Below are 21,463 nucleotides of genomic sequence, written 5' to 3'. Positions count from 1 at the left end.
AATAAATATGGAACAATGCACAGATCTATACATATAAAGATGATCTAAAATATGGTATACACAGGGGTGGAACTCCATGCTGTAACTTTACTGATGTACAGACACTAGGAAAAAACCATGAGCACCACAAAGCTGAGGCATGTGTGAGAAGGTAGATGTTAAAGGAAACCTGCAGAGGTACAGGGAATGGATGCTTAGTAATAACAACATGAAATTTCATGTACACATGTGAAAAATGGCATTAGGAGAGTCAGGGAGTGGCTGAGTGTGATATAGATGGGAGGAGTTGATGGAAACAGTGATAAAGGTCAAGAGGAATTTTACCAATAAGTTGACACACTGTACCACCCTTAAAATCAATTCAACAAAATAAATAAATAAAAATAAATAAAGTCTGAAGGCAATTTGAGCAAAAAAATCAATGAATTTTTTTCAAAACAAAAAAAATTACCTTCCATTTAATTCAATGAGTTCTCAATATACTTCAAGACTGAGGTTGTGATGGATGCCAGTCTTTTCATTCATGGAGTATTCAATTTTCTTTCCCTTTAGCTTACCTTTGGGCCTTTTGAACATGCCCTCAGTGACCATAAGAAGTTTCCTGCTCTCTATCAGATGGCCCCAAAGGACACATCACTAGCCCCTGCCATGGTCTCCTTACTGCTTCACTTCAGCTGGAACTGGGTGGGGCTGCTGACCTCCCAAGATGAGAATGGTTTGTGGATTCTTCCTGAACTGAAAGAGGAGATGATCAAGAACAGAGTTTGTGTGGCCTATGAACTACTGATCTTAAGCCAAAGCTTGTCAGAGATACTCAAATTAATGGCAGTGTATAACCAGATGAATAAATCTTCAGCAAATGTCCTCATCATATATGGTGATAATGAGTCACTAGTAGGTTTAATGATATGTATTGAGCAGCTTTTAATAAAAGGCAAAGTTTGTATCATGAACTCACAGTGGGATTTAACCATGAGAAAGAGATATTTCATGCTAGGCTCATCCCATGTACCTTTCATTTTTTCACACCATCATGCAGATGTTTCTGGATTCACAGATTTTGTCAAGGCAGCTAACCCTTCCAAATGCCCAGAGGACTTTTTTCTTGCTAGGCTGTGGTTTCTCTCTTTTAATTGCTCTGAGTCTCAGTCTGACTGCGTGACGTGGGAGAACTGTCCTCCAGACATCTCCTTGGATTTGTTGCTTGGATCCACATTTGACATGACCATGTCTGGAGAGAGTTACAACATCTACAACTCTGCATATGCTGTGGCCCAGGCTCTCCATGAGATGCTTCTTCATCAAACAGAACTTCAAATAATAGGACATAGAAAAAAATTAGTGCCTTTCCATGCACAGGCAAGTTAATCTATTTGCAGGCAGATACTATGAGCAAAAGCACTTTCCAGAGTCTGTCTTACTCTATGAAATTAAATATTCTAGATGTTTTTCCAAATCCCTGGAAATGATTTTTTAAATGTCTATGAAGTACGATAGACATCCTCTCAGATTAAAAATGGCCAATAAAAACTTTAAAATGTAGTTTATGTTAATATAAATTCCTTTTTATTGCCAGTCATGGGGTTTGAGCCAGTTCCTGGGTGCTGTCCCTGGGACTCTTTTGCTCAAGTCTAGCATTCAAACACCAGAGACAGCACTACTTCCACCTTTTTTTCAGTACTTTACTGCAGATACAAGTATTACATGGATTTCTGTATGGGCTAGATTCAAGCTGCAATCCTCAGATCTCAGCCTCCTGAATAGCTAAGACTACAGGTGTGAGCCACCAACACCCAAGTTTTGAATTTATTTAAAGTAATCTGTACATGCTCTCAGCTAATGTTTTTAATCTGCAAATTTAGCTTTTCCCTACATGTCTCCTCGGTAGTAGCAAAGGATGACCTGTTGAACAGCATTGTACATACTTCTCATGTCATCTAGTTTCATTCAATAATTTAGTAGGCTTGATCTACAGATATTCATAAAAGTAGTGGTTGTCACAAGTTGTAGCTAGGCAACTCAGAATTGTCTTATTCTTGGCTATTTACCTGCATTGGTTTCTTTTCTTAGTGACCAGAATTCAAAAAGGTCATTTCTGTTTCTCCATAGATTTTCTTCTGGAATACTTCATTAGGTATCTGAGCTATTCTTGAATTCGCAATCAGAAATTAAGAGCAATCAGGAGATTTACTTAATTAGGGTTTTCTGTCTTGACTCTGGAATGTATTTCACTACACGATTTTTGTATCTCTATTAGCTGCAGCCTTTTCTGAAGAACATGCAGTTTTACAATCCTGCTGGAGATGAAGTGATTTTGAATGAGAAAAGGAAATTACAGCCGGAGTATGACATTCTGAACATCTGGAATTTGCCAGAAGGACTTGAACTTGGGGTGAAAGTAGGAATGTTTTCTCCATATGCTCTGCATGATAATCAACTGTCTTTATCTGAAGATATGCTAGAGTGGGCCATAAGAACTACAGAGGTGTGTTGCTCGAATCATAATGATTTTAAAGACATATATATGTTGGTAAACATCTTTAAACTTATACCTGGCTGAGTCCCAGCAACTTTCTAGATACTTGGAGAGCTGAGATCTGAATACCATTGTTTTAGGTCAACAAAACAGAAAAGTGTGTGAGACTCTTCTCTCCAATTAACCACCAAAAATATCTGGAAGTAGAGCTGTGACTCAAGTAGTAGAGTGCCAACCTTGAGAAAAAAAAAGCTGAAGTCCACTGCCCAGACCTTGAAGTTGAACCCCAGGATTAGCAATGAAAAATTAAATGTGTCTCTAAATACTGATTTAGAGTATTGCCATAAAATAATAATCACACCTTTTCAGGAAGTTTCCTACACTGTGATAAAGTACCTGAGGATCCTTTTAGGTGCTTGAAAGGTTTACTTTGTTCCCTTCTATGGAAGGTTCATTCCATGCTTAGTTAACCTCCGACTTATGCACTTTTGGGTACAGGAAACATGGAAGGCAGCTCTGAAAAAGATGCTCACTTCATGGAAGATACGATGGGCCTAGGGGGGTCTCAAAATGCTATGAAAAGGAGGACTTCCTCCTTGCTCTTCTACACTTCACAGACTACAGATAGTGACAGGAATACAAGAAATTCCATAGGGCTTTGCACTAGGACTTACTTCCTCACCATTAGTTTCCACATTTTAAAATTATCTTACTGTTCAATATTTCAATAGGCTAGAAATCAAGGTTGTAATACATAAGCCTATGGCAATTGTGGGATATGTAATTTATAGGAGAATTCACTTAACTGACTGTACATAGCTACATAAAAACATTAAGCTTACTAATTCAATTCTTTTTAGAATAGATCTTTGGTGTGTTAGTTATGTAAATCTACACAGTTACTGACACATACCCGATTTTTCTCAGACTCCTCACTCTGTCTGCAGTGAGAGTTGTGGTCTTGGATTCAGGAACTCTCTTCAGGAGGGAAAGGCTGCCTGCTGCTTTGATTGTACCCCTTGCCCACAAAATGAGATTGCTAATGAGACAGGTAAATCCATGACTTATGAAAAAATGATGCATTTCTCCTTAGTTTTCCTCAATCCAACCAAACCAATGCAAAATTTGTACATTATGATTGCACAGCCTGTTTTCTTTCCCTCTGTTAGTAATTCATTATTGATAACTGGTGCTATTGCTATTTGAAATGTGATACATCATGGGCTTGAATTACTTATTTAGTAATATTTTCTAGTCTATGGTAAGCAGAGTTACATTCAGAAATGCTTCTCATTTCTCATGGGTAAGACAAATGTAAAGTGGAAAATAAAGTGAAACAGGGTCTTATAAGGACAGTGTTCATATTAAAAGTTACATTCTGTCCACATATAAAGCATCTATCTTTATAATTTAATTTTTTGTGGGTCTTGAGTCTTGAACTCTGGGCCTGGGTGCTATCCTGGATTTCAAGGCTACCATCTTATCCTTGTGCCTGAATGTTATCCCTGACTACATCCCTACCCTTGAGCCACACACAGCTCCACTACCCATTTTCTAATGATTAATTGGAGATAAGAGTGTCAACTCTTTGTAATGCTAGGGCTGGCTTTGAACTGCGATCTTCAGATCTCAGCCTCCTGAGGAGCTAGGATTACAGGTGTGAGCCACCACATTCAGCTTCTAATTTTAAAGTTTTATTGTCAGGGTCATGGATAAAAGGGCTGTAGGTACATTCATCAGGTAATGAGTACATTACTTCTTGAACATTGCTCTCATTCCCCCATTTTTCCCTCTCCCACCCCATTCAACCAGGATAGTTCATTTCCAACATATTATTTTGTGAATATCACAGTTGTGCTGGTTCACCCTTTGTCTTTTGATGCATAATTTTGTTTTTCCCCTTCCCTAATTCACATAAACCAATAAAATTATGTACAATATATGAGATAACAAAGTCATGTACAGCAACAGCAGAGGATGAACCAAAAGGGGGAAAAAAACCAAAAGAGCAATGTAATAACTTCTCATAGTACATTAAAAACAACATCCACAAAGATCAACCTCTAATTTGCATATCCTGGAGTTCATTCCCTTAGTTTTTTCCTATATCGCCATATGCACATAGCTTTTGAGCTACTGCAATCTTCTGCTAGGTAAATTCTAGACATACCGTGTTTATTACAAATCATGGAAACCATGGGGCCTATGTTCCTTTCGTCTGCTTACTTCACTTAATATATTTTCTAAGTCTTTCCATTTCCTTACATAGACAAAGTCATCCATTATGATGGCAGGTAGAATTCTGTTGTGTATAAACATCACATCTTTTTGATCCCTTCATTTACTGAGCATCTGGGTAGTTTTCAAATCTTAGCTGTGGTAAATACTGCTGCAATGAACATCGTTGTGTTAGTGGATCTAGTATGACCTTGTTTCTGGACGATTGGGTAAATGCCAAGGAGTGGGATTGCTGGGTCATAGGGGAGCTCTATGTTTAGTCTTTTGAGAAACTGCCATACTGCTTTCCAGAGTGGTTGATCAAGTTTTCATTCCCATCAAAGGTGCTGTTGTCTTCCATTCTGGCCTCATCCCCACCAACATCTGTTGTTATTAGGTTTCGTGATACAGGCCTTTCTAATTGGGGTTTGATGGAATCGCAAAGGTATTTTGATTTCCATTTACTTTTAGTTGATTTGCATTTCTTCCTCTCTTTCTTTTTTTTGTGGGTTATGGGGCTTGAACTTGACCTGGGTGCTGTCCCTGAACTCTTCAGCTCAAGGCTACCAGTCTACCCTTGAGCCAAGCCCCACTTAAAGTTTTCTAGAGGTTAACTGGAGATAAGAGTGTCAGGTCCTTTTGTGCCTGTGCTGGTTTGAACCTTGATTCTCAGATCTCAGCCCCCTGAGCTGCTAGGATTACTGGCATGAGCCTCAATGCCAGGCTGACTTACATTTCTTTTATGGCTAGAGATACCCAGCATTTCTTCATTTGCTATAGGCCATTCTTATTTTCTATTTAGAGACCTCTGTAAGTCTATAGTCCACATTTAAAAGGGATGGTTGCTTCTTTACAGATGTGTTTTTGAGAGATTCAATTTTTTGAGCTGTAGATAAATTTTAGATATTAGGCCCTTGTCTGTTATATAGCTAGTGAAGATCTCCCAGTCTGTGGATTTTCTATTTATCTTCCTAGCTATGTCCTCAGAATTTCAAAAGATCAGCAGTTTAAGGCAGTCCCATTTGTCAAAACTTTCTTTGATTTTCCATGTTTCTAGGTCTTCAAGAAAGTTTCAACCTGTGCTATGGAGACCTAATGTATCTCCTATTCCTTCCTGTAAAGTTTTCAGGTGTCTGCTTTCCCTCCAGGTCATTGATCCATTTAGAATTGATTCTGGTGCATATAAGGATCCAACTTTAGTTGTCTACAGGTGCTTAACCAATTCTGCCAAGCACAATTTGTTGAAGAATACTCTTCAATTCTTTTTTCCATCCTATACTTTTGTCTCTCTTATAGAAGATTAGGTGGCCATAGGTCTGTGGCTCATTTCTTGATTTTCACAACTCATGTTTATATAACATGTATATTCCTCTCTTCTCAGAACTGTTAATGCCACATAGCAAGTGCACAGAAATGTGGATTCAGTTTAAGAAGTGAAAATATCTTAGAATAGCCAAGAGAACTTTTTCTGTTTCCACAGCTTCATAAAAGAGTTAGAGAAAAATATAAAGCGAAAACTCAAGCTTCTGCCATAAGGACACATGTAAGCTGTATTATTTAAAATTTCTGATTAGATTTCAAAACAGCACAGAATTCCACATGTTAAAATATGTGAGAAAACATGTTAAAAATAGAAGTTAGGAGATTAGGATGTCCCAAAGGGCACATTACCCATACAAGGAATAGTTAATGAAGGGGGAAAAAAGTTGAACAAAAAAGCCTGAATAAAGAAGAATATCCAAGTGAGAGATGTTTATGGTTTAGAAAAGAAATTAAAATGCTTTTATGATAGGAAATGCTGAAGTATTAGATTGATATATAAATGAACACTTTCTAAATTTCTTTGAAGGAAATGAAGTTCACAATATTGATTAATGGTAGATTACCCTTCTCTCCAGATATGGAGCAGTGTGTGAGGTGTGCAGATCACCAGTATGCCAACACACAGAGAGATGAGTGCCTCCTGAGAGCTGCAAGTTTCCTGGCTTTTGGAGATCCCTTGGGCATGGCTCTGGCCTGCATGGCTCTTTGCTTCTCTATGCTCACTGCTGCTGTGCTGGGATTATTTGTGAAACACCAAGACACTGCCATTGTCAAGGCCAACAACCGGACTCTCAGCTACATCCTGCTCATCTCCCTCATTTTCTGCTTCCTCTGTGCCTTGCTCTTTATTGGCCGTCCCAACACAGTCACCTGCATCCTGCAGCAGATCACATTTGGAGTTGTGTTCACGGTGGCTGTCTCCACAGTGTTGGCCAAAATGGTGACTGTGGTCCTGGCCTTCAAGGCCACTTGTCCAGGGAGGAGGATGAGGTGGCTGCTGGCGTCTGGGGCTCCTAAGCTCCTCATCCCCATCTGCACCCTCATCCAGGTGAGTCTGTGTGGCCTCTGGCTGGGAAGCTCTCCTCCCTTTGTGGACACAGATGCACACTCTGAACATGGCCACATCATCATCCTGTGCAACAAGGGCTCCCTCACTGCCTTCTACTGTGTCCTGGGCTACCTGGGCTCCCTGGCCCTGGCCAGCTTCACGGTGGCTTTTCTGGCCAGGAACCTGCCTGACACCTTCAATGAGGCCAAGTTCCTGACCTTCAGCATGCTGGTGTTCTGCAGTGTGTGGCTCACCTTCCTGCCTGTCTACCACAGTGCCAAGGGGAAGGTGATGGTGGCTGTGGAGGTCTTCTCCATCTTGGCCTCCAGTGCAGGCCTCCTGGGCTGTATTTTTGCCCCAAAGTGTTATATCATTGTGTTCATGAACAATAGAAATTCTCTGCATGGCTTCTGGGTTAAAAGACATAGTGGGAGAAATTAGCTCACTTAAGAATTTTGAAGGTCTGGTGTAAATCTACAGGGCTTTTCCATTGTTATATTAGTTTGTATTGTGAAGTATTTATTTCAACGAATAATGGTCTATTTCTCAGCTTTCTGGCAGTTTTAGTCACATGTGGTGGAAATCACTATTTAAACTGGAATACTTTTGTATACTTTTGTTCCCTCCTCTTTAATCTGCACTTAATCTTTTTATGCTCGCTTCAGTTAGTTTTTGTTTTTGTCTTTCTCAATCATTTTTCTAAATTTTCAAGTACTGTACCTTCCTGTGTGAATATTACCTAATTGTACATACCTCTAATTTATTTCACTAGCATTTTGCTCATCACAGAAGTTCACCTTTTAATATGATCCTATGAATAACCTTTATTATGTCCTCCTTTATGGCTTCTCCTTTTTCACATATCACCTTGTTTATGGTTTCCTCTTGTTTAGCTATGGCTTCCTCCCTTATCTCTTTGTTTATATTTTCACACTTTTCATTAATGATGTTTATCAACTGCATTTGTATAGCACTTGGAAGACTCTCCTCTAGGTTTGCCAGTGACTGTTCCATTGTCTGTTTGTATTGGGTGGGGGATGTTATTCCTTTATTTGACATTTTTATTGACTTTCTTGTTCTGCCCATTTGAAAATGGGAGCAAGAGTAATACTAAACAAGACTATAATTTTCAGATATAACCAACCTAGACCTCTTTAGCTGGCAGACACTAGATGTTCACAATTTTTGATTGGTATTACCACTCTCTCTTTCTTTTTGTGCACTTACAGACCAGTCTAATATAACCACTGATAACCGATTTATGACCAAAACAATAAGCCTCTCAATCCAAACTCTATTGTATTTAAGTCCCTCTGGACTTAGAGTATAATTGAACACCTACATATACAGTATTGCTCAACAACCATCTAATGTAGATCCATGCATTATAAGAGTTGAAGGATGAACACAGGACCAGAGATAGAAAAATAGCATGAGAGACAACAGGGGAGGTACAACAAGAATAACATAGGAGTGTAAGATTATTATACTAATGAAGAAAAGGTTTAGTGTAAGGATAACTGACCTAAGTTGATAAGCAGGTATCGTATTTGAGTACAAAGTTCGGGAAGGATGAGATAAAACTTATGAAAGTAAGAAGGGTAATAAGAAGAATATATCGAGAAAAGAGGGATGTAGATATAGGAGATTTCAATGATGAAAAATTTTAAAAAGAAAGAAAGAAAAAAATGTACCAAAGTAAGACAAAAACAAAAACAACAAAAACAAAAAACAGGAGACAGAAGATGGCGCCGAGACAATAGGGACGCTTCCTAGCTCTCTCTCACAAAAACAGAGAACCAGGGAGTCCCACGAGCCAACTACCTTAAGAAATCCACAACAACAAACTCAAAAAGCATCGGAGAAGGACTCAAACCAGAAAAGAAATCCAGATAAATCTCACATCCAACTTTCTCAAAGAATTCGGAATGCGAGGACCCCTCCCCCACCCCTAGCTGCCAGCTCCAAGCCAGGAAGGCTCCAAGCAGCGGGGGTTCAGAGCCAGGCAGCCCCAACTGCTGCACAAACCAGCATAGGACCAGGCCAGCAAGATGTAGAAGCTGCAGAACCCAGACATGGAACACAGGCAGCGGAGGAGACCTGAGGGGAGTGAAAGACTCCCCACCACCGCGGAACACCCACAGACCGAACGCAGAGGCGTGAGTAACACAGCGGGTCCCCAAACCCATCAGGAAAGCAGAGCTGGTGCCAAGCAATAGAACTTAACTCAGACCCCTCCACCCCGCCCCAGAAAGACTGGCAGGAGGAGGGGGGCAAGGAATTTAGAATCCTGTCCCTTCCCTCAACAGCCCCCTCCCTCAGGCCATTGACTGGAGACTGACAGGCGGGCGGTGCAAAGACCCAGCACCCCACCAAGGGAGGCAGAGCTGTCCCAGCTCCCACCCACCCAACAGGTTCCTCTCCCAGGCCACTGGATCTGGAGATGGAGGGCGCTGAGTCCCTGCCTTAGAGCAGCAGGTAGAGTGTGCAGGAAAATAAGAGCCAATATCTGTCCCCCTCAATTCTTGAGCAGGGCATCCTCCAGCTGGGAATCCTGAGCAAAACAGCACTAAGAGCCCCCCACAGTCACAGACTCTCTGACAAAGCAAGGGAACACAGCAGGGATCTGAAGGGCCTACCAGCAGCCAAGCTCCCCTTCTGAGAATCAGAAATGCAAGGCTCCGCCCTTGGAGCCCAGGTCCTCAGCTGGGCCCCACCCCTGGAAACAGAGCTGTCTCCTGCTGGTCCTGCTGAGAAACCCTGGAAATTCTCAAACCCCAGACCCTTGGGCCTGGGGCCGCCTATGGAAGCAGCACAGGAAAACATCTGCCCAGCACGCTCAGACTGAAGCTCGCAGATCCATCCCACGGCCCACTGTGAGCCACTGGTTGGACTGAAGCTAGGCGTGCAGCAACACATAAGTTTTATCTAATACTTTCCAAACTTTGTACTCAAATACGCTACCTACTTACCAACTTAGGTGAATTTTCCTTACACTATACATTTTCTTCATTACTATAATAATTTTACACTCCTACGTTAATCCTCTTGTACCTCCCCTCATCTCTCTCATTTTATTTTTCTATCTCTGGTCTTCTGTTTGCCTTTCAACTCTTATAATGCATGGGTCTACACTTGCTGGCTGTTGACAATACTATGTATCTAGTTGTTCAATTATATTCTAGGTTCAGAGGGACTTAAATACAATAGAGATTGGATTGAGAGGCTTATTGTTTTGGTCATAGACCACTTATCAGTGGTTGTATTAGACTGGTCTGTAAGTGCACAAAAAGACAGACTGATAACACCAATCAAAACTGTGAACATCTAGTGTCTGCCAGCTACAGAGGTCTAGGTTGGTTATATCTGAAAAACTATAATCGTGTTTAGTATTAATCTTGCTCCCATTTTCAAATGGGCAGAACAAGAAACTCAAGAAAAATGTCAAATCAAGGAATAACATCCCCCACCTATTATAAACAGACAATGGAACAGTCACTGGCAAACCTAGAGGAGAGTCTTCCAAGTGCTATACAAATGCAATTGACAAACATCATTAATGAAAAGTGTGAAAATATAAACAAAGAGATAAGGGAGGAAGCCATAGCTAAACAAGAGGAAACCATAAACAAGGTGATAAGTGAAAAAGAAGAAACCATAAAGGAGGCCATAATAAAGATTTTTCAAAGAAAAATGGATGAATTCATAGAATCCACAAATAAAAAGGTGACCAAACTCCAGCAAATGTTCAAAGAAAATAAAGCTACTGAGCTAACCACTCAAATGGAAATCAAGGAGCTAAAGAAATCCATACATGATCTAAAAGAAGAGATGCAAGGCATCAAAAATGAGCAATTAGAAGCAAGGGACATAAAAAATAAAGTAGAGAGCTTTGATAGTAGGTTATACAATGCAGAAGAGAGAATTTCCAGGGCTGAAGATAATTTAGTTGTTATACAGAAAGAACAGAAAATGAGTCACTCCAAATTTAGGAAATATGAGAAAGCACTTCAGGAGGTCCAAGATACAATTAGGAATCCTAATTTAGGCTAATTGGTTTTGGGGAGGGTCTGGAGAAAGAGGTCAATGGTATTGGAAATGTACTTCAGGGAATCACCTCAGAGAATTTCCCAAATATCCAGAAGGGCAGGCCCATCCAGATACAAGAAGCTTTTAGAACCCCAAACAGACCTGACCAAAAAAGAACATCCCACTGCCACATTGTAATCCGAACTGGATCAATAGAGACCAAAGAAAGGATCCTAAAGCAGCCAGGGAAAGGGATCAATAACCTATAAAGGCAAACTAATCAGAATGACCCCATATTTCTCAGCAGACACCATGCGAGCAAGAGGTGACTGGAAGCATATATGTCATGCCCTGAAGTCAAATAACTACCAACCAAGATTACTGTACCCAGCTAAGCTCTCATTCATAACTGAGGGAACAATAAAAACATTCCATTCCAGGGAAAAGCTGCAACAATATGTAGCAACAAAACAAAAACTACAGAAAATTCTCAAAGATGTTCTACACCTAGAAAACCAAAATAAATGCAATATAAGGAAAGAAATGGCACCTAAACAGCATACCACCTAAGGACCACAAGAACTGTCAAGGCACAGGCCCAAATAAAAGCTTTTAAAAATGGTAGGACCTAATAAATATCTCTCAATCCTAACTCTCAATATCAATGGACTTAACTCTCCAATTAAACGGCATAGGTTGTCTAGTTGGATCAAAAAGCAAGAGCCATCATTCTGCTGTCTTCAAGAGACACATCTTACCCCAAAAAAACAATCATCTTTTAAAAGTGAGAGGTTGGAATAAACTCTATCAAGCTAATGGCCCCCATAAAGAGGCTGGAGTTGCCATCCTCATATCAGATAAAATAGACTTCAAACTAAAATTAGTAAGAAAAGACAAAGAAGGTTACTACATACTACTAAAGGGATCTTTCCTCCAGGAAGACATAACCATCTTAAATATCTACATATCCAATCCCGGATCTCCAAACTTCATCAAGCAAACTTTACTTTCACTGAAACCATACATAGATCGAAACACAGTGATTGTTGGTGACCCTAACACACCACTCTCACCTATATACAGATCAACAAGGCAAAAACTCAACAGAGAAACCTTAGAATTGAACAACTATATAGACCAACTAGATCTAACAGACATCTGCAGAATATTCCATCCAGCAACAACACAATGTACGTTTTTCTCAGCAGCACATGGAACATTTTCCAACATAGACCACATCTTAGGTCATAAAACAAAACTGTGCAGATTCAGAAACACTAAAATTATTCCCTGCATGCTCTCAGACCACAAAGGCATCAAATTGGAACTGAACACACATCTCCACCAACGAAAACCCTGTAACTCATGGGAACTGAACAACACATTGTTGAATCACCAATGGGTCTTTGAAGAGATCAGAACAGAAATCCAACAGTTTATGAAATTTAACAATAAGGAGCACACAAAATACCAACTACTTTGGGATACAGCAAATGCAGTACTCAGAGGAAAATTTATAGTGCTGAGTGCCTACAACAACAAGTTGGAAAAATCGCAAACCAACAAGTTAATGGCTCACCTTAAGCTCCTGGAAAAAGAGCAACAAACCAACCCTAATCCCACTAGAAGGAAGCAAATTATTAAAATCAAACCAGAATTAAATGATTTGGAATCCACAAAAACTATAGAAAGAATCAACAAAACAAGGAGTTGGTTCTTTGAAAAACTAACAAAATTGACAAACCCTTAGCAAATCTTGCCAAAAAAAGAAGAGAGCATACCGAAATAAACAAAATCGCAGACAAAAATGGTAATATCATGACAGAAATTACCAAGATCCAGAATATCATGAGGGAACACTTCTCAAATCTTTACATCAACAAATTTGAGAATCTAGAAGAAATGGTTGAATTCCTAGCCAATATTAACATACCCACACTGAACCAAGAAGAACTAACCCAACTCAACGGCCTATTTCAAGCTCTGAAATAGAAATGGCAATAAGAGAACTTCCACCTAACAAAAGCCCAGGGCCAGATGGATTCACAGCTGAATTCTATAAGGTCTTCAAAGCAGAGCTCACATCAATACTTCTCAAGCTCTTCAACAAATTTGAAAATGAAGGTTCTTTACCAAACTCATTTTATGAAGCCAGTATAACCCTCATCCCCAAACCAGACAGAGACTCATGATTGTCTCAATAGATACAGAAAAGGCATTTGACAAGATCCAACACCCCTTTATGTTAAAAGCTCAGAAGAAACTAGGAATCCATGGAACATTCCTCAATATAATAAAGGCTGTGTATGACAAACCCATTGCTAGTATTATACTTAATGGTGAAAAGCTAAAGCCATTCCCTCTAAAATCAGGAATGAGACAAGGATGCCCACTCTCTCCACTCCTCTTTAACATAGTATTAGAATTCCTAGCCAGAGCAATAAGGCAAGAAGCAAGCATAAAGCGGATCCAAGTAGGGAAAGAGGAAGTAAATCTATCCCTCTTTGCAGATGACATGATTCTGTATTTAAAGAATCCTATAGACTCCACTCCCAAGCTCCTTGAGCTGGTTCAAAACTTTGGAACGGTAGCAGGCTATAAAATCAACCCTCAAAAATCAACTGCCTTCCTTTACCCCTACAGTGAGAGGAATGAGGCAACAATCAGGAAAGCAACTCCTTTCGCAATAGCTTCAACAAAAATAAAGTACCTAGGAATTAGCTTAACTAAGAATGTAAAGGACCTTTTTGATGAAAACTTTAAAACCCTAAAAAAGGAAATTAAAGCAGAACTAAGGAAATGGAAAAACCTCCCATGCTCCTGGATTGGAAGAATCAACATTGTGAAAATGACAATCTTGCCAAGGGCTATCTACAAATTCGAAGCAATATCCATCAATATCCCAATGGCATTCTTTAAAGAAATAGTAGAGGCAATCGAAAATTTCATATGGAATAATAAAAGACCTCCTATAGCAAAAATACTTCTTAGCAGAAAGAACAGCGCTGGAGGAATTTCATTTCAAAACTTTACACTCTATTACAGGGCTACAATTATCAAAACAACTTGGTACTGGCACAGGAACAGGCCTGAAGACCAATGGAATAGAACTGAGGACCCAGATATTAAACGACAGACCTATAGCCACCTAATCTTTGACAAGGGAGCCAAAAAAATAGAATGGAAGAAAGACAGCCTCTTCAACAAGTTGTGCTGGCAGAACTGGTTAAGCACCTGCAGAAAACTAGAGTTGGATCCTTCTTTGTCACCTTGCACTAGAATTAACTCCAAATGGATCAAAGACCTGGAGGTAAAAGCAGACACACTGAAAACTTTACAAGAAGGAATAGGAGATACACTAGGCCTCCTTGGCACAGGTTGAAACTTTCTTAATAAGGACCAAGAATCACAACAAATAAGAGAAAGGCTGGATAAGTGGGACTGCATTAAAATGCAGAGCTTTTGTATGGCAAAGGACATAGCTAATGAATGAATTAGGAAGCCTACAGAGTGGGAGAAGATCTTCACCAACCAAACAACGGACAAAGGCCTCATATCTAAAAATATATTAACAGCTCAAAAAATTGAATCACTCCAAAACTAACCTCCAAAGTAACAACCATCCCATTAAAAAATGGGCCAAAGACTTAAAGAGAGTCTTCTCTGTAGAAGAAACAAAAATGGCCTATAGACACATGAAGAAATGCTCAACATCTCTGGTCATAAAAGAAATGCAAATCAAAACACCTCTAAGACTCCACCTCACTCTAGTTTGAATGGCCAGGATCAGGAAAACGAATAACAACAGATGCTGGAGGGGATGTGGCCAGGAGGGATCACTACTACACTGTTGGTGGGAGTGCAAACTCGTTCAACCACTATGGAAAGCAGTATGGCAGTGCCTCAAAAGGCTAAACATAGAGCTCCCCTATGACCCAGCAATTCCACTACTTGGCATTTACCCAACCATCCAGAAACTAGGGCATACTAAATCCACTAGCACAAGAATGTTCATTGCAGCATTATTCACCATAGCAAAAATATGGAATCAAACTTGATGTCCCTCAGTTGATGAATGGATCAACAATTTGTGGTATTTGTACACAAAGGAATTCTATGCTGCTGTCAGAAAAAACGACATCGCCCCATGTGTTAGGAAATGGAAAGTCTTAGAAAAAATCATACTAAGTGAAGTAAGCCAGACTCAAAGGAACTTAGGCTCAATGGTTCCCCTCATTTGTCATAATCAGTAGAAACCTTGGGCTCTACTAGCAGAAATCTGAAATAGAGCAAAACCTTGATACATTAGGCCATATAGTGTGAAGCTAATTGAAAAGACCTCCAGGATATTGAAACAAAAGCCATATAATGAATGATTGTTGTCCTTAATGTACTATGTTATCTCTCATCTCTTTTGTTGTCTCTTGGTTATCTCATATTGTTACAGTTACTCACTTTGTTATCTGATACATTGGATTTATTTGTATTTGGTTATTTGAAATTGGATAGGGAAAGGGGGAAAACCAAGAAGGGGGGGTGGAAGGGAGGGTAATGGGTACCAAGACATGTGAAAGGTTATCAATATATTTATTAATGCACCTTCTATCTGGCAAATATCATGTAACCCTTTTATTAATAAAAAGTATATTAAAAATACAGAACGAAAAACAGAAGAACAAAAAACAACAACAGCAAAAAAAAGCAAAAACAACAACAACAACAAAAACAAAACTCAAAAAAGAAAAGAAAAAGGTGGGGGAGATTCCTCACTATTGTGAGCTCTTACCTAAGAAATACTTGGGCTGAGAACAGGAGATTAAAAAGCAGGTTGCTGTATCAATATAGATATCGTTTGTATTCAGACTGTACCCAGAGCTTTCACTATGTTTCCAGGAACAACCACAGTGACAGAGGGATTCAGGAAAGGAAAGAAAAAAAATAGAAAAGAAAAGAATTATAACATTGAAAAAAAAGGTGTAGGTAAAATCGTAAAGAGAAAATAAGAACATATAAAAATGCAAATAAAAAAGGGGTTGGAGAAAATAAGAAAAAATACAAAGAAAAAGAACAACAATAAAAAGGGGTTTTGTTGGGGGGGAGCAGGGCAGGATAGGAAACTTGTGTCTCCACTAAATTCGGGATCTGAACACTTCAGAAAATCCTTTTCTCTTGTGATTTGGCTTTGAGGTTTTTCGGATCCAATTGCTTGTTTGGGAAAACAAAGCTGAAAGATCCTTGGGTGGGTTTTGTGTACCAGGGCTGTGGCCTGGCGCAGGGGAAGGACTTCAGCAGCACTCGGGCCAGATTTCCAGCTAAGGGATCTCTGGGAAATCCTTTGCCCTATAGATTGATGGCGCTGTCAGCAACACCTCTCAGGCTCCAATTGCTTTGGCCAGGTCGTTGCCAGCAGTCAAGATGGAGCTGCTCTCAGCTGGAGGGGGAGGGGCTCCCTCCCAATGCCCATCCGTGAGCAGAAGTGGAAACTTCTCCTCGGAGCTACTCACAAATTGCTGGATTCTCCGGTTCCGGTTCCGTGAAGCTGGCAGGTCCGTGCACAGCCAGGTGTCAGCTCTGGGTTCCCGCAGGCTCTGTGTGGCTCTGTCTGCAAGCGGGTCTGAGGCGCTGTCTTCTTTGTGCTGGATCCGCCTTTTTCCTCTGTGACTGAGGTCTTTGTATCACTAAAGCTTACTTAGGATTGATTTGAAGTATGTACTGTCCCCTGTGCTGCCCAAACTGGTATCTTGGTGAGAGCTCAGAAAGACTCAAACTGAACTGCTGCCATCTTCTGGCGCCTCCCCTTAATATGATCCTTAGAAATTGTTTTGTTCAATACTTCCAGGTTTTCTTTTGCATTAACCCTGAGTCTTTTTTTTTTTTTTTGCAGCCCTTCTCTATGTGTCTATCTGGATCTCTCTTTCTGTTTGGCACTCTTCATTTACATCTCCCTCTTCCTCCCCACCCCACACTCTGATTTCCTGATATAGCTGTATGAATGGCTTCCATACATTCCAAAAATTCTTTTCAATGTAGGAACATAATATATAAGATCTTTTGAGTTCCTCTTCAGATTAAAGTCTGTAATTCATCATACTTTGATCCTCCATACCTGAGTATAACTTTTAATTTGTTATTTAATTGCTTTATTAATTTGGTTTATAGAAATGTTTCCATTATTTCTTGTAATGGTATTACATTTTACAATGTTGATGCATGGGCATATTTTTTGAGGGTTGATTTTTTTCATATATTGTTATTGTAATTAATAGAAGGGTTACATTATGTTCACCACATAGAAAGTGCATTACTTCATAAACATTGATACCCTTTCTTATGTCTTGGTCCCCATTTCCCTCCCCACACTCCTACCCCTCATCTTGTTTTCCCCCCCTTCCCTATCCTATTTCAAATAACCATATAAACATATATATACTATATCAGATAACAAGGTAAAATACTGTAACAATATGAGATAACCAAGAGATGAGAGATAACATAGTACATTAAGGACAATAATCACTCATTTATTTCTATATCCTGGAGGTCCTTTCATTTAGCATCATACTATATGGCCTTATGTATCTAGGTTGCATAGGCATTTTTATCTGTCACCTTTCAAACTCATAATTTGATTACTTATTTTTTGAAATACATCAACTTAGCAGTTCATTCTATTTCTACACAATCAAATATTGAAGACATATGGACATAATTGCAATTGTTTATTTTCTGTTAGAAATTTCATACCATAATTCTTCTGATATTAGTTAAATTTATTCCTAAAGTAAGTACCTACACTGTCCCTTAGCTTTTTCACTCAAGGCTCCTTTACCACTTGAACCACAGCTCCAATTCTAGCTTTTCATCATTATATGGAAATAAGTGTCTCATGTCTTCATCCTGACAATGCATTTTTAAAAAAGAGAGTCTCAGGAACTTTACTGGCTTGACTGACTTTGAACCTCTTCTCACATTTACATTTCTAATAAAATGCCAGCTATAGATTTAAATTAATTAAGTATTTCATAGAAAATATAACACTTTATTGCAAAAATACTGAGTGCATGTTCCTCTTTGGAGGAGCATACGAAAGTGTAATTATACTGTATATCCCACGTTCTCAGTGTGTTACTCAAGATATGATCTATGATCTACTCATTAGTTTCTCTTTTTTTGCAATTTTTATTGTAATTAATAGAAGAGTTACATTATATTCACTAGATAGAAGGCACATTACTTCACAAGCATTGATATCCTTTCTCATATTTTGTCTCGATTTCTATCCCCCCACCTTGTTTCCCCTTGTCTATTCTATTTCAAATAAACAAATAAACATATATACAATATACAAGATAACTCTACTCATTAGTTTCTATTGAGTTTTTTCTTTCAAATTTATTTGAGGAATTTCATTATTAGGGTTGTGTTCATTTTATTCAGTAAAATACTGAATCCTCCTTGTGTGATATGAAGATATTGGGAGAATATTTGATTTTAATGCTTTGCATAACATTTGTTATTCCTTGCTCATTTCTTCTTCATTGAGATTTCAGTGAACTTACACAACACTCTTCCTTTCAGTGAAGGAATGAAGAGAATGTACACATGGATGGATAATGGTTTGAAGCAGAGGGGAAAGTATGGCAGACAGAGAGAGAACTAATGGCACATAAAAGAGAAGTTCCTGGATAAATAGAAGGACAGGAGTTAGAAGAGAGAACATGGAAAATGTAGCCTCATAAAATTATTATTTTTTGTATTACAATAAAACTATTCATCAAAATAGGCTGGATTTTGCCTCTGAATCATAATTAGGGAAATAAAAAGAATAATAGAATTAGTGGGCCAAAAATGAATCAATTTGAGGGTCACACTAGAAATGAACTTTACAAGTCAAAGTCAAGAGAGAAGCCTCAGAACTGACAATTGTATTGACCAACTAGACCAAACAGACATCTGCAGAATATTCTACCCAGGAACAGCAGAATATATGTTTTTTTCTCAGGATCACATGGAACATTTTCCAAAATAGATCATGTTTTAGGACAAAAACAATTCTGTGTGTATTGGGGAGGGGGAATACAGGAGAAAAACATGGGAGAAAAACAATATTCAACAAGAAATTTACTCACTACCTTTTGTTTGTAACTGTAATCTCTCTGTTTATAAATGCTCTGTACCCTGACCATAAAATTAAATTTAAAAAATCCATAGAGTGGCTTATCTCAGAAAGAAAACTATGCCCTCCATTTTTTAATGAATACCAGCACAAAAGTTCTCAGTAAAATTCTGGGCAAGCAAATACAAAATTTCATCAAATAAAATTCCGTAAGCTGGGGCTGGGAGTTTGGCCTAGTGGTTAAAGTGCTTGCCTAGCATGCACGAAGACCCAGGTTCGATTCCTTGGTACCACATATATAGAAAAAAAAAGCCGAAAGTGGTGCTGAGGCTCAAGTGGTAGAGTTCTAGCCTTGAGAAAGTCCAAGGACAGTGCTCAGGCCCTGAGCTCAAGCCCAGGACTGGCAACAACAAAAAAAAATTCCATAAGGTGTGATTAAACAGGATTGATTCCAGGCATGCAATATATGCAAGACTATTAATGTAATTCTATACATCAACAACAACAAAAAAGCATTGACAAGGTCCAGCAGCCCTTGATGATAAAAGCTCTGGAGAAGCTAGGAATCCATGGACCATTCTTCAATATAGTGAAGTCTGTATATGACAAACCCACAGGCAGCATGATTCTTAGTGGCGAAAAGTTAAAGCTATTTCCTCTAAAATCAGGAACAAGATAAGGTTGTACACTCTCTCCACTTCGCTTAAGTCTAGTATTGGAATTCCTACCCAGAGTACCAAGGGAAAAGACAGCCATTCAGGGGATCCGAAATGAAAAGAAGTAAAATTTTCCATCTTTGCAGATGACATGATCCTGTACTTAAAGAACCCAGTAGACTAGCAATCATCTGAAACTTGGGGACTCGAGAGTCAGGAAGACAGTTATGGGGAAGCAGTGCATAAAATTAACCTACATAACTCGGTGGCTTTTTTGTATGCCAACAATGAGATGAATGAAACTGAAATCAGGAAAGCAACTCCATTTGTAGTAGCCTCAAAATATAAAATAAGATATTTATGGATTACCTTAACCAACATCAGGAAGAATTTGTCTGATGAAAACGTGCAAAACCTGAACCAAGAAATTAAAGCAGATATAAGGAAGTAAAAAAAAAACCTCCCATACTCCTGGATTAGGGAGATTAAAATCTTGAAAATGACAATACTGTCCAAAGGTGGCTATAAAAAAAACCTATGCAATACCCATCAAAATTCCAAGAACTTTCTTCAATGATATAAATGAAGCAATCCCAAAATTTATATGGAATAACAAAAGACTCTGAGCTTGGTACTGTCTGAGGAACATGCAGAAGGACTAACAGTACTTGGTTATTTGAAACTGGATAGGGAAGGGGGAAAAACAAGATGAGGGGTAGGGTGAGGGGAGGGAAATGTGGACCAAGACATGAGAAAGGGTATCAATGTATGTGAATTAATGCACCTATATCTGGTGAATATAATGTAACCCTTCTATTAATTACAATAAAAAAATATATGAAAAAAAAGAATAGAAGAACCAGAAATCAACCCACAGAACTATGGCCACCTAAACTTTCATAAGGGAACTAAAAACACCCAGGATGAAAGAAAGACAGGCTCTTCAACAGGTAATGCTGAAAAAACTGGCTAAACACGTGCAGCAAACTGAAGATAGATCCTCATTTGTTTTCATCATTTGTAGTAACTAGAATCTATCCAGGATATTCTTAACAGAGGATCCCAAATAGCACAATAGCTATGTGCAGATGACTATATAAAATGATTTTCATCAAAATCAACTCCAAGAAATGGAAACAAGAGAGTGTTTTATTGTAATTTTTATAGATATTTCTGTTTTCTTTTGTTGTTTTCACTTGGTTTATTCCATGTTTATCTGATTTGGTGAAAGAAAGGAGAAATCACAGAAACAGCAAGAAAAGGGTGAACCTATGCAAGAGTGATACTAGATGCTATGTTAGAAATGAACTTTACACTTGGGAGTAGGGGACTCAGGGCACAGGGGGAGAAACAGAAGGAAGGGGTAGAAGGAATTAACTACAGCTAACATAGCAAATCTAATAAGTCTTTCTTGAAATTTGACATCATGTGACACATTTGATTGAGGTCTACATCCATTGATGTTGCTGTAATGTTTCTTAACTTTAATAAAAATAATAGTGCTTCGGCTGGGAGTTTGGCTTGTGGTAGAGTGCTTGCCTAGCATGCACAAAGACCCAGGTTCAATTCCTTGGTAGCACATATATAGAAAATGCTGG

General features: G+C 38.9%; 1 protein-coding gene across 1 annotated transcript; it reads left to right on the top strand.

The window, feature by feature from the left end:
* Nucleotides 1–600: 600 nt before the first annotated feature.
* LOC150068775 (vomeronasal type-2 receptor 116-like) lies at nt 601–7,505 on the top strand. Its single transcript, XM_090329087.1, has 4 exons — nt 601–1,359; nt 2,258–2,485; nt 3,404–3,527; nt 6,592–7,505. The coding sequence occupies exons 1-4, from the start codon at nt 616–618 to the stop codon at nt 7,503–7,505; spliced, it is 2,010 nt and encodes a 669-aa protein (XP_090185213.1). The 5' UTR covers nt 601–615.
* The last annotated feature ends 13,958 nt before the right edge of the window (nt 7,506–21,463 follow it).

The sequence above is a fragment of the Megascapheus bottae genome, chromosome 1 (genome assembly GCF_031878675.1).
Source record: "Megascapheus bottae isolate mThoBot1 chromosome 1, mThoBot2.hap1, whole genome shotgun sequence".
NCBI lineage: Eukaryota > Metazoa > Chordata > Mammalia > Rodentia > Geomyidae > Megascapheus > Megascapheus bottae.
Note: the sequence above shows the minus strand (reverse complement) of the source record. Positions and strands in the feature narration are given on the sequence as shown.

Coding starts and splice junctions, on each gene's coding strand:
- LOC150068775 (XM_090329087.1), top strand. CDS start 616: ATGGCCCCAAAGGACACATCACTAGCCCCTGCCATGGTCTCCTTACTG. Junction 1,360..2,257: donor TAGTGCCTTTCCATGCACAG/GCAAGTTAATCT, acceptor TATCTCTATTAG/CTGCAGCCTTTTCTGAAGAA. Junction 2,486..3,403: donor GGGCCATAAGAACTACAGAG/GTGTGTTGCTCG, acceptor GATTTTTCTCAG/ACTCCTCACTCTGTCTGCAG.